General features: G+C 33.7%; 1 protein-coding gene across 1 annotated transcript; it reads left to right on the forward strand.

Moving 5' to 3' along the window:
- Positions 1-912: 912 nt before the first annotated feature.
- On the forward strand, positions 913-6266 carry LOC142972674 (cytochrome P450 18a1-like). The gene is made up of 7 exons (XM_076113964.1): positions 913-1321; positions 1424-1651; positions 1736-1851; positions 2083-2307; positions 3153-3366; positions 3581-3845; positions 5345-6266. Exons 1-7 carry the CDS (start codon positions 1168-1170, stop codon positions 5697-5699), a joined length of 1557 nt encoding a protein of 518 aa, XP_075970079.1. The 5' UTR covers positions 913-1167; the 3' UTR covers positions 5700-6266.
- Positions 6267-14752: the final 8486 nt, after the last annotated feature.

A 14752-nucleotide genomic window follows, 5' to 3' on the forward strand; every position in this document is an offset into this window, starting at 1 on the left:
GGTACAATACGTGGCGTGAACGACCGACATTGAAGGCTCGTGCGAGTGTGATTCTCTGAATAAGATAAAATATAATACTACGTAGAGTATGTAGTATAGAAGCGTGTTTGACACACTTCATGGAAATTTAAATTTTCTATAGAAAATGAAATTAGAAATACATAAGATGTTATCAAATAGGTTTAAAACATGTCATTGGACTATTACACCACTTTGTACTCGTTGAATTAAACACTTAAGTAAATAAACTAAAGTTACTTAATGGTTTTTATATTACTGAGACACTTTAACTGCATTTTAAATACAACGACTCATTAGCGTTTTGATTTATTACTTATTTATATATTGATAACATAAATATTATATTTAGGACCCATGTAATGATTTGAAATTAGTCCATTAAATTAAGAGCCTTATTTGGCGTAATATGAATATTAGTATCTCCAATATAAGAACTCCATTTGACGCTTTCGCGTCAATCACTTTGGTAATCAAATATTAAAGTTAAGAATATATTATACAATGCATAAGTAATAAAAACATGATACAAGCTGTCCACTAATGCATTACATAATTTTAATTTTACAGTAACACGATAAAGAAATCAGCCTACTTTATAATTAGACCAGTAAAGAAATACCTAGTATTTATTTTCAGTAATTATGTAACGCCTTGAACAAATATGATTACAATATTACGACGAATGAATGATAAGGTCAACGAACTCTTATACAACCATCCAAACAACCGATAAATGTATATCAAAAATATACGCTAGCAAAGTCAAGTTGCATTATTATCAGCGAATATATGCGAAAACGTGATATCACGACGCGCTCTTCACTGGCCCAATCACCTATATATAAGAGGATATTTATCTAAGCGCTTCACACACAAACCAGTATTCTTTTCCGCAAGTTCATTTTTGCAACGCTCTTCTTATAAATCACATTATATTTCCTTGTTAATAGTTCTTTGAACTCGTTGAGACTAACCCTCAAAATAACCAGTAAAAAATATTTTGCCAATTAGTATTTGATTTATGGTAGTATTCTGTACGCAATTAGCTTCATAGCTTTTGAATTTTTTGTCAAATCACGAGTTGTTTTTCAAAATATTTTAGGAACGTGTTTTTGACCTTTCCCCTATTTACTTCAATTCAAAATAATGGTAGAGTCATTTACTAAAGAGCTTAAATATTTCCCTATATTAGTAGCAGTCCTGTTACTGACAAATACAATGTTGCAATTTTTTGCTATTTCTACGTTTCTATTTTGGGCTATCATAAAAATAGGCCTCTACTACAAACGGCTCCCGCCAGGTAAGCTTTTTATATTAAGAAAATATTGTTATGACAGCGGGTTATTAATTCGCTTATTACTTTAATTACTACATCATGTTATAATATTCTACTTTTTTCTAGGACCATGGGGTGTACCATTGCTGGGTTATTTACCGTTCATGAGTAACAAACTCCCGCACAAGCTCTACATAGACATGTGTCATAAGTACGGAGACGTTTTCTCCCTGCAGTTGGGCACCAACTTGGTTGTCGGCATCGGATCCGCTAAATTACTTAAAGACTTATTCAACAGACCAGATTCTACAGATAGACCTAAAACTCCTCTAAGCTCACTTTTAGGCGGACTCGGTAAATGTCATAATAATAATAGTATTCATATTTATTACAGATTTTTCTTGCTTTACATTATTTAACTGAGTATTTCTTTTCCAGGGATAATAACGAGTGATGGATGTCTGTGGAAGCGTCAAAGAACATTCCTGCATGAAAAGTTCCGATCTCTCGGCGTTAAGCTGTGTGCAAATGATCGCTTCGAAAAATTTGTTATCGTAAGTTTACATTCTAAAGTTTTAATGGTCCGTTGCATTCTTACAACTCTTATGTATTATACATACATACATACATAAAATCACGCCTTCTTTCCATAGGGATAGGTAGAGACCAGAGAACGCCACTTGGTACGATCCGTACTAACTTCCTTTGCTTCATTCTCATCCATACATATTGTCATGTAGTATTAGCTTAATTGTTATGTAATATTTAAAATTTATGAATTTTAGGGTGAAGTGGAAGAATTATTCACTATCTTGGACAAGACCAAAGGAGAGCCAGTAAATCCACATTTTATTTTCGGAAGACACATTCACAATGTCATCTGTCAGTTGATGATGAGCTTTCGTTTCGAGAATAGCGACGAGGAGTTCGTAATGTTCAATGAGAGAGTGACTAGAGGCATGAAGTTATTCGGGATGGTGCACATGGGAGACCACTTCAAACCTTACTTGGTAAGTTCAAGGCAGCATATAAAGTGGCTTATAACGAAGCAACCACATCCCTATTATAGAAAACTAGCTGACCCGCGCAACTTCGTTTGCGTCACATAAGAGAGAATGGGTCAGAATTTTCCACGTTTTTGTAACACTTTTTACTGTTACTCTGCTCCTATTGGTCGTAGTGTGATGATATAAAATATACTTTTTTTCACGAAAAATATTCTCAAAATTATTTATGTCTCTTAATATAACGAAGTCGCGCTAAGGCATATCCGCCATTAAAACAGTTGCCATGACAACAGAATTTTGTTAATTCAATGTCATTATAATATTGATTATTCACGACTTTGTTCGCCACCTTAATTTTCCCGGGAAATGCGTCATTTTCCCGGGGAAAAAGTAGCCTATGTCCTTTCTCGGGTATCAAAATATCTCCATACCAAATTTCAAGCAAATTGGTTCAGTAGTTTAGGCGTGATTGAGTAGCAGACAGACAGACAGACAGACAGATAGACAGACAGACAGACAGACAGACAGACAGACAGACAGACAGACAGAGTTACTTTCGCATTTATAATATTAGTATGGATAATTCCTTAACAAGTTGGACTCTGGAACTTGTAACAATTGTCATACATAAATATTCCAGAATACATCTATTATATTTTGTTGTTGTCCTAATCGCTGGGGAACATTTTAGCAAACTTTGGGCTCATAATAAAAACGTAATTCGCAGAACAGTTACTTCACAAACTAGGTTATAGCCATGAAGAATGTTACATTTCTTCCTTTTTCCAGCGCGCTTAATTGAATTACTCCGTGACAACTTCGCGCTTATAATTTAATTTTGTTTTTAGCACCTTCCAGGGAAACAAGCAATAATAAAAGAGATTAAACGGAATTTGGTTGATATTAGCCAGTTTCACGCCAACCATTTGAAGCAGAGAGTAAAGGAACGCAAAGAAACAGCTGGATATTCTGAACCTGCCGATTTGTTAGACTGCTACCTTGATGCTATTGAAAAACAAAAGACGGAGAATAAGTCGCAGATTTTTCCTGATGTTGATCCAGGTGCTTGTTCAATGAATTTTTTTGCAAATTAATAAGCCTCCAATTATTTTATTAGTAATCGATTTCATAATATAATGGTTGTGATATTTACGGAACATAATAATATGTATGTATTTTTCGACTTGAAAGCAGGTCATTAAATAGATCCTTGCAGTTTTTATTATGACTGTCACGTTTTTCGCTAACATGTACTAATTTCCTCACTATTTTCCAGTTGACCAAATTATTCAAGTAATGAACGACTTATTCTCTGCTGGCATGGACACATCGCTTTCTACTTTACTTTGGTGTATGGTGATGATGTTGAGGGAGCCGGAGGTTGCAGCCAAGATACGAGAGGAGTTACGGAGAGTAGTTGCTCCTGGTCAACTAATCACTGTAGAACATCGCTTGCTTATGCCGTATACCGAAGCCGCCATTTTTGAAACAATGCGCATATCGTCTGTGGTTCCTCTAGGCACCATACATGTAAACAAAACGTAAGTAATTTCATTTAATTATCTTGACTCTGGTTTCTGAGTGCATTAAGCGGTAGTTTATCTATTCAATCCCGTTTTCTATATGATTTAAACGCTATTGAATAAATAAACTACCGCTAAATGTACCTCAGAAACCGGGAGTAAAAAGTTCTAAACCGAAGTAAAGAACTTTTAATTACTTTCCTACACTTTTCTTTATTGAAATTCGTGCGATCCCGTGCCAACGTTGGCTATGTTCCAAAGAGGCAAGGTTTCTACCACTGAAGAACTACGATGGTCACAGCTTGACATTTGTGCCGGCAAGACTCGGAATAAAATAGAAAGAAAACAACACTAAAATTATGTTTTGTACTTACTTATCTGTCGGGGCTTATAAAATTAAAACGTATTTACTATAAATTATACGTCTAATATTCTAGTACGGTTATCTAAGTATTACTCCGATAAAAGTTAGACGTGTCTGTAGATATAGTAGAATTAGCGTAGGATTATTTTGATTTACAACATTTCATTCTTCAATGAAATAGTTAAATTAAAAGTAGTTGCTAATTTCATTCAAAATGCATTATAAGTAAGAAAAACTATTACGTTCGTCTCAATACTAGCCTTTTGTACCTCGTTAGATTGTCGTAATCTTTATTATTAAACCTTCATAGATAAAATATATGCATCCATTTGCTCAAAAATCGATTAACATAGTCGTTTTTGCCATATTTTTTGTCCGGAAATATATCAAGATGCCAATTTTAGATAGAGCGCGAACTGTTTTCATATCAAATAATATTTGTTAATCGGAACACGAAACCGGTTTATTGCGAATGATTTTAATTGGTAGCTATTGCCACCTGTCACAACAAGAATTATGAACTGTAATTAATGACTATTGAATCATTACATGAACTTGTCACTCCTATTTGAAGCTGAATAACATTGAAACCGATCGATATGTTTTGCACACAATGTTTTATTACATCTATAATTTATTAGTATATAGTAATATCACGATATACATATTTTTCTGAGCGTTGTTTAATCTAGATCAGTGGTTCTCAACCATTGATCTGCGGACCACCAGTGGTCCGTGGAAGTCAAAATATGGTCCGCGAAAGATTTTAAAATTTAAAATTTTCTGGATGATTATTAGACTTTATTTTTATGCTTACATATATGTATGCTGCAGGGACCACTATGTATGCTTACATAGTGGTCCCTGCTAACAAGAATAATATAAAAGAGGTCCCGGACTAAGAAAAGGTTGGGAACCCCTGATCTACATCAACGGTATACCCTTTGTTAGTACACTATAACCCGAACAATGGATACGAGAGTAACATACTTAATTACTGACGGATTAGACAACTGTATTTTTCCTAGTTCGTGAATCTTATCTAATTTAATATAATCCAATCTAATGTTTCTGTTTCACGGGTTATATTATCTTTTTAACTATGAAAATTTGATCTGGCTGGTCTTCAACATCAACGTTTAATTTATTTCAGAGCTTGGCAAGTTGAAGGTCACACTATACCAGCTGGGACCCACATAATTCCCTTGATCAACAAAATAAACATGGACCCTGAGATATACCCAGAACCAGAGAAATTTAAACCAGAACGTTTTATCAAAAACGGGAAATGCCACGCGACAGAGTTCTACCAATTTGGAGTTGGTCAGCGAATGTGTTTGGGGAGTCTATTAGCTAGAATGGAACTATTTTTGTTTTTTGCTAATCTAATGCATTCGTATGAGTTCTCCTTACCTTTAGGAGACGATATGCCTGGATTGGACGGTGTTCTAGGAACCACACATTCACCTGTGCCGTATAAACTATCTTTCACGAAGAGAGACCAGTGATGTGATCAACCTTTAGTGTATGTGTTATTTTAAGAAGTCATACTTCTTGCCTACTTACCCGCCACTTTGTACCTTCATTTTTATTATGTTTTAAGTTTTAAATATTAATTTAGAATATTGCTGATGAAATCAGTTATATTAGATAACCTATTAAGAAGCAATAAAGACAAATATTTGTGATATTGCTACCAGTTTCCGGTCCAAAATGATGGTACAGGTCTAATCAGAAATACTTTACGACAAAACTTAATTACTTATGTACCTACTATATTATAACGAAATCTTTCGCGCGCTTTATACCTGCAACATACCTAGTTTAATATCTTATTTATTTTTAAAGTAAAACGAGTAGATATTGTTTTATTATTGATTGCATTAGAGCTTTGTAGAAGTGTATTAATTTATATTAAAGTCCTTCAAGGCGAAAGAATATACAGGGATGTTAAGATTAGACGAAAATATTGTAGTATTTTGATGTAATATGTTTGGTGTTGGGGAATAGTTATTTGTATTTTTTTGAGTAATTAAGGTTAAAATAAGGCTTTATACAATTGTTGAATATTTATAGTTCCTATTTTAATAAATTTCGTCCACAATAAATATTTCGATTTTTATTCGCAAGATTTAAAAATGCCATTAATATTCCAAAATTATTTTATTCTGAAGCATTAAAATAAGATTTTAAATAAATCAAAGTCTTAACAAACTTTCACCGACATACACTTCCTAGGAAAGCATTGTTAATATCTAGAACGAAACTATTGTTCATTCGCAAACGGCAAATACTCAGATTAATTTCAGGGAAGTGAAATTGATTGTGCACTTGCATAACATTAACTCATGAAACAGAATGAAATACAATAAGGCTTTAAACCAGTAAGGTATCAAAACACCTAGTGATTTAAAAAAGCTTATCTTTTCTTATACTGTCTTATTTTAGGGAGCCAAGACTACTCCAACGGTCTCTATCATCAGCCTTTTCCTGACAGCCACCAGAAACCTTTAATAAAAAAAAAAGTTTTTTTTTTATACATTGTTCATATTTGTAAGTGCTTCCCTAAAATTATATTCACTAGATTTTTGCTAGGTTCCTCTAATTAGGTTTGCCTTGAAAATATTTTCGAAATTATCGAACATATTGCTGAAAACTAAAGTTTCACAGTATTATTGTCATGATTTGTATTAAGTCTAGCCACGAACTAAAACACACATACTTGAACCCTACGTGCTTGCTTCTTGAGAAAAGTTCTACAGTTTGAAACGAAAAATAAATTTATTTTGCAGATTCATAACTAAGTTAGGTATTTTAAAAAAGTTTAGTGCTGATGCCACTTTTATTTTCAATGAAATTCATCGATTATGGTTGATAATAGAGAATGTTAATCATCTATAATTAATTTCTCATAATTTTCCATTAAGGAGTAATCGGCGTGTTTTGAGTTTATTTTAATCATAATTATTTTACATTTACGCTAAGATTGTGATAAATACTTTTTAATCAAATGACTAATCGTTCAAAATATAACTAAGGTCGTTGGAGTCAACAAAATGATAATTACAAACATTACATAATATAAATAATGAAAGTCGCTTTTTTATCTAAATATACATAAACAATTATTCTTGATTAAACTGGACACACAAGAGATAGTAATTGTTTTGTAATAGTGAGATATGTAGCAAAACATTTATATTCAGTACATTCTAATTTGATAACAAGTTCGATTAATTACCTTCCGTCTTTCCCCGCACTCTCTTACATTGTAGTGAATTAAATAACTGATTAAAGGCTATCGTTTAACGTGACTTAGTTCAAAGGTATACAAACAGAATTAGCAGAAAGATATAACATTATTTGTGCGGCATTTCTTTGATAAGATATGTATTATGTTGCACTCAAAGTTGTATCTACGTGCAAATGCTTGCATAAAATATGATATGACGTAGCTATATTGTCGCATGATTGCATATCAATAGAATTAAGATATTATCTTGTTTGTCCAAAAAATACCTACTGTATTCACACAAACAAATGTTTCAATCTTTCTTTCTATATTTTGAGCAGTGGCAACAGTTCAATGCAATATACTTTGATGCAGCTTTTCAGTACATAGACGCTTTGGCTTTCAGGACAGACGTTAAGGGTACTTAATAGTCGATAGGAACGGCGTTGATTAATTAGCCATTTACTAATATGATACTTCTGTACTTACTAACTACACAAACATTCGGACAGTAGGGTCATATGTCTAAATCAACGGTATTTTCCACACACCGGTACTTTATTGTTGACAATGGCCTTTTAATTTCATCCTTTGACATCATATCATACTACTAATAGCGATTTGACATTGACAGTGGAAGTTAATAAAGAAGAATTCGGTTTCGTTTAGTTTAAATTAAACGGACGGCCCAAGGGCACTTCCTTGTGGTACTACAGTTTAATTAGCACGGGAGTAAACAAATTGAAACGTATGAAATAAATAGCCACGTCAGATTGTATTGGACAATATTATTAACCGCATACTATTTCTTATAAGAGATGATTACAGCCTCAGTCGGTAATTCCCAGTCCACAGTCTTACCACGTAGTCTTCCTAACAGATTGGTACTTATGGTATTTCTGCTATGAAAAATATTCTCTGATTCGTTTTTGTCTCCTCCTGTATTATATTTTTGCTAATATTTCAACGTATAAATCCGTTAACGACATTTTGAGTCGTAACAAGCTTTTGCATTTATATCAGCCCCAGCTCAATACTCAAAAGCTCCCTGTATTCTATTGAATTGTAAAGCCCCTAAATTATATTGTATAAGAAGTATTTATCGTGTTCTATACAGATCCGTACTGAATGGATTTTATAACTCTGCGTAAGAGATTTGCATAACTAACGTTTATTGTGTGCTTCAACATTCAATTCCGACATTTATGGTTCTTGCCATAAGATCCAATAGGGGTGTACGTTCGCAGTTATGTGCACATAAATATTGTTCGTATTATATAATGCCTATTTTGATAAAACTTGTCGTCCCTTTTATGATGTTGACCTCGTAATTTTAAATGAATTCAAAGGTCGGAAGGGAGAACCTATTGAATGTTTTCATAATCACGTGTCGCTTGACCTCACAATACAAGTTCAAGGTTTTAAGGTTGTGTTCCATCACGACGGACGTAACGAGTAGGCAATGAGATAATGAGACGAGTGTATTGCGCCTTCGTACGTTCATTACTACATATGAGCGCACAGATTTCAGTTTAATCTCGTGTTTGATACACTTTGTTTGTTATTCATTACGAAATGATTGGGTAAGTATATCGTTTGTTATGTTTTAAAATAAATAACAAAACAAATACTCGTTTTAGTCAGAGCCGATATGACGTATTATTCTGTTAATTCCCGTTTGTTAACGAAACAGTTTTTAACACAAATCATGAACTACTACCGCCTACTTTGGAGTGCCCACAATTCATAAAAAAAAAATATTTCATTGAATTTTGCGGTAGATGTTATAGGTTATTATAGCTCAAAATATTAGGAAAAATCTTAACTTAGATTCGCACTTCAATGCTATGCTCTTATGACTCGGTAATTAGCACGTCTGAAGATTTTAAATGCCTAGTGATAGAGTCTGCTGTTTGTAAAAACTTACTAAGGAATGATTCGCGCGTACTTCTGCATCTGTCAAGTAAACGAAGGTCTAATTATAATTAATTTAATAATCAACCATAAAATTAAAATGATCACTACGCACTTTTTGTAATTTATGATTTAGGAATATTTTTCTCGGGTGTCCCTTTTTTTGCTAGGTACAAATGCGGGACTGAAAAAAGGAATGTATTTTTTTATTTCCCTATTTTTAACGCAAATAATTAGATTAAAAAACCGTTTTTGCGTACTAAAAAAAATCGCAATAAGACTAGTCGCAACATTGGGGCATACCCTTAAATCCTCCACGTGTAACTCGTCACCCGAGCCCAATCGTCAAGGTTGAAGGGGATGAACAATCACGAGACGGGGACTTGCGCCCGCGCACCGCTCAATGGCCGCCATTCATTGTGGCCTTGATGTTTCACTTCGAGCCTATTATTATTTAAAAAAAATATTGCACATTTCAAAGTTGAATTTGAATTGAAAAATGATTTTTTTTATTTTTATTTGGCAGTCCCAGCTGTGGCTAACGGCCGGTCCTTAGATTGACATAGGTTTGTAATGCTTCTGAGTAAAATAAACTGGCTAACCAAATATTACAGATTTTCACAAAATAGTATTTATTAGAACCCACCCGGACTTAGCCAGCGTTGCAGCATTGTGGACTCAAGGTCTATTCCCTCACTAATACCGAAAGGAGATAAGGAGACCCGTACCCAGAAGTGAGAGTGAGTAATAGTTTAAATTTGTTAGACGGGTTAGTAAACAGACATAATAAAGGGTATAGATACAGAAAACAGTGTTACCGAAATATATTATTTACTAGCTGACCCGCGCAACTTCGCTTGCGTCACATAAGAGAGAATGGGTCGAAATTTTCCCCGTTTTTGTAACATTTTTTACTGGTACTCTGCTCCTATTGGTCGTAGCGTGATGATATATAGCCTATAACCTTTCTCGATAAATGGGCTATCTAACACTGAAATAATTTTTCAAATCGGACCAGTAGTTCCTGAGATTAGCGCGTTCAAAGAAACAAACAAACAAACAAACTCTTCAGCTTTATAATATTAGTATAGATACTTTTTCTCATTTGGACAGCTTAAGTAGTGTTATTTGTTATGTAAAAGAATACAGTACGTTATATTATCTCCAAATCCCGAATGTGTAGTCGTAAGGCCCCTAGCGAGTATTTTTTCGTGTTCGAAGAAAGCTCACAGTCATAAATTAGCAGTCTCATTTCGCTCGACATCCGGAATAAATTCCCCACTCTATTGCTTCCAGATTTATACTCGAGAAGTATCTTGTGTATCGACAAAATAACGTAATACCTACTAGGCTGCTGAATATACTTACTTGAATTCTCAAATTCTTCTTATTCAATGTACCTACCTATCAATATTTTTAACCAGATGCTTGTGATTAGTGTTCGTAATAACCTCTAAATATTAAACACCGTATCTTAAAGCAGAATTATTTAAATATAACTTTAGCATTTAGCACGTTTTCGAAATAATTAAATGGTGACAAATAGCTTACCTAGTTGGGTTTAACTTTTAATGATATATGAGAGAATATGCTTTTATATTTTTATAGCAACCAGAAACACTAATTTCGGAAAACTGGCTAAATGGAAATGTTCAGAACGGAGACCTAAAATAACAAAAACTCTCGTTTTAATAATAAGTAGTCTATCTTTCATTAATTTTATACGTTTGTTACTTAAAGCTTTATCATTACGCCCATACTATACCTATCATGTTGTTTGTTCAGTGCGGATCAGGATGTTGGCAGCAATGTCATTGTATAATGAATAGTGTAGGTGTGGGTGGAGTGACTATAATTGCTTGTTACCTCGCTGTTAATTAATACGACTGTCCTGCTCATTCATAAAAAACAATGATTGAAATACCTACCGCGGACATGTTACCTACTATGTATGTAATTCAGTCATATGCATATACATTTATTTGTGGAGCTGTTGTATAGCAATATGCGCAATTTTTAATATTTATGTGTTCTTCAAAATCTTCTACTGAAAGATCATAAAAATAAATAATCATAAAAATATCTAAGTTTATTTCATAATATTCCGATCTACGCAGCTCTGCTCGCGCAAGAATTTCACACAGTCTTGCGTGTTAAACATTAGGTAATAATAAGGATACATATTCTGAAAGCTCCGCATATTCAAACATTTTATGGCATATTCTGAACATAGTTCTGCTACATGTTGTCGGTATAGGAACTATGCAATGAGATTCGTTTCTTTCCGTGGCTAGAGGCCAAAACATAACGCGGTATTGTTTAGCGAAATTAGTTTTTGTGTAGACAGAAGGAATATTATAGAAGCATGCAATTTTCACTCCGGTAGCGGATAACTCGATATCTTTAGGATATAGTGGCCATTAGACTACATTAATAATACTTACTACAGCTAAGCGAAGGAAATAGGTAAGGCTACACTACCGTATAAGATGAACAACAGGGAAGAGAGAGGTTATTTAACAACATTATACGTGTTGTAAAAGGCAAACTTAGTTTCTAATAATAATAGTCTTAGAAATCAAACAATTTGCGAGATTTGGAACACTTATTTATTAGTTATTCAATCCCATTTTCACAAAAACATTAAGTCTAAAAGAAAAGCAATCAAAACTTGAGAAGAGTGTCCTTTTTTACTGGTAAATCGTAATAAAAGTAAACGCAACAAATTAGTTGCGTCCACAGTTTAGGCATTCAGCGAAACGTCTCATTACCGCATCTACTCGTAACATACATATAAGTTTAGATTGCATGATATTACATGACAAGTCGGAATGAATTGTTTTCAGTGATAGCTTATCACCGCACGGTACAAAACAAGTACTATACGAGTGACATTGAAACGTGTGTAACTATCTCACATAGTAATATAACAAATGTTTATAAACGAAATAATCTCTTTTTCGTCTTTCACGACATCAGAAAATACTGGCTTTAGGTATAGGCAACCGTATTGTAGCGTTCGGTTCTGATAATGTAATAAAAGCAATTGTTATTCATTAAGATGATTATCTTATGACGACTTTGAGAATACTGAATAACGTAATGTTTGCCTATTCATAATACCTACAAGACTGTAGAGACAAAATTATGGACAAAGTCTCTTTATCTTACGCGGTCTTTGTCAACGCACATTTCATGGTTACAAATAATGAGAACCACAAAATACTATCATGATCGAGATCCGTACCATTTGTAAGTTAGTATATAGGGTATTACTTTCACAGAGAGTTACACGTGTAGTCCCAAAATTTAGGGCATTTTTTGTGCACGTCTCTCATAACAAAACCAAATGCATGCGTCAACTGATATTCGGACATAAATATTGTAGAACAATAACTGATTCCGACAACTGGTCTAACTTCACTGCGGATGCCAGACAGTAAATCAGGTTAGACTGGAAACCGACCCCAATGTGCTGTACACTCAAATATTTAGCGAATATCACTAACTTGTATCCAAGGTAACTGAGAACCAATTTTGTACGAAAATAAAAATACATTTTCATCGTTTTATTTCAGTGTGGTATCCATAAATGGTAAGAGTTACAATTGAAGCTTTAGACAACTCGGCCTAGTATATTCGTTGCGTGATTCAGGTAGCACTTAGGACTAATTTATGTCATATTTATGTTCATAAAGTCAGTTTGTATGATAATGTCTCACCTAAACGAATTCCGAAAGTTATGTACATAATTATATCCTGTGCAGGGCTATAATTTTGCCCAGTTTTACACTACTATTATTTTACCTAGCTTTACTTAAAAGTAAGTAAACTTGCATCATGCTGCAAGTTCATCAAAATTTTGAATGATATAGATAAGATGCAGCCGACACACGCATGGTTAATGTGTGCAACACAGCATAAGCTATCAGTAGAACACTCTACTCTTTAACGAGCGAATTTCCCAAAACTATATCTCCTTCATTGAGATAACGTGATGCACTCATGCCTCAACACTTCTAGATAGCAATTTTGACAGTTGTTTTCATATATTTACTTTCACATTATCAAACAAATTGGTTATAGACGAGTGTATAAGTAGGTATATAGTTAGTTTTAGTTATATTACAGTTACTTTTCCACGAGCTGTGAAATTGGGCCTTTTTTTCCTAAGCCTGTTTGAGTGCCCTAATACTGGGCACCGCCCTCCCCCCTTTTCTTCCAAATTACCGAATAGATGGCAAGCTGTATCTTGGAAATAAGAGAAAGAGATGTAATAATGTAATAGTAAGTCTATATTGCGTTATTGAAGCTGTTTGCAAGTTGCATTTCCTGTGCAAGAGCTTATCATAAATGTGTTACATAATGTCGGGCACGCGCAGACGCGCGCGGGCGCCATGCTGACATTAGCCTAAGGTCAAGGTGAACACTATTATCCTTGCGATGTGACGTCATGCAATTGCGCAACGCGATGCACATCAATTATTGTGACATTCGCTCGTTTACAATACTCATAAACATATACGGAAATATCAACGTTTGTTTGTTCGTTGTACATATCGATGTGTTCTGCGCCAAAATATCAGTTCCCAATGTGATTTTATTTAGCACAAGTTAAAATATACAACTACAATATAGAAATTTCTAAGTATTTTCCTGGGTAAGACGATTTTTCTACAGACATCCTTTCCTTAATACTTAACTGTATACTTTAAGTTATAGCAAAAGAAGGGAGGAAAAGCTCTTCAGGGAATTTATCCACCAAGATAAAAGGTCACTCTCTTAAAAGTTGAATCGAATCACGTTGTACAAAGAAAAATAAATTAAGCAAGAATGTATTTTCCTCAACAAAAATCGAAATCAAAAAAGGAAAAGCTTCGGTCGTGTTCGTAGAAATGTGCCAATGTCAAAACTGTAATCAACTCTTTTGTACCTTTTTATATAAGCTGTACTTACTTTTTTTTTTATTCGTTAACCACAACTTTGTCAGCATGTAGATATTAAATCAAAAAATTATAAACGTATACTTATACAATTAAGTAGTAACATAGTTCTACAATTAGGTAAGTACTATTTTCATTGAAGTTTCTATGTCGTTGCAAACAATAATGTGCATTTTCCATAAAATGAATCAATTAAAAAATAAACTATTTTATGGCCTACAAATACATTGTACACTTTTTGTGAAGTTCATTATTATAGACTTGTAAATCGATCTTCATCAATCGAGTTTATATCAGTCCCATTAAACAAAAGAAAAAATAGAGTAGAAATTGATCTCTAAACAAATTATGGATGAAACTAAACTGTAACATAGTATATTGAATATCGTATTAAACCTGAAAGATAACGAATTACGTAAAGCGTTCATTGAAAAGCCCTGAATCGGGCCGGACCCGCGTCACGTGATCATGC

The sequence above is a fragment of the Anticarsia gemmatalis genome, chromosome 4, assembly GCF_050436995.1.
Source record: "Anticarsia gemmatalis isolate Benzon Research Colony breed Stoneville strain chromosome 4, ilAntGemm2 primary, whole genome shotgun sequence".
In the NCBI taxonomy this organism is placed as follows: domain Eukaryota; kingdom Metazoa; phylum Arthropoda; class Insecta; order Lepidoptera; family Erebidae; genus Anticarsia; species Anticarsia gemmatalis.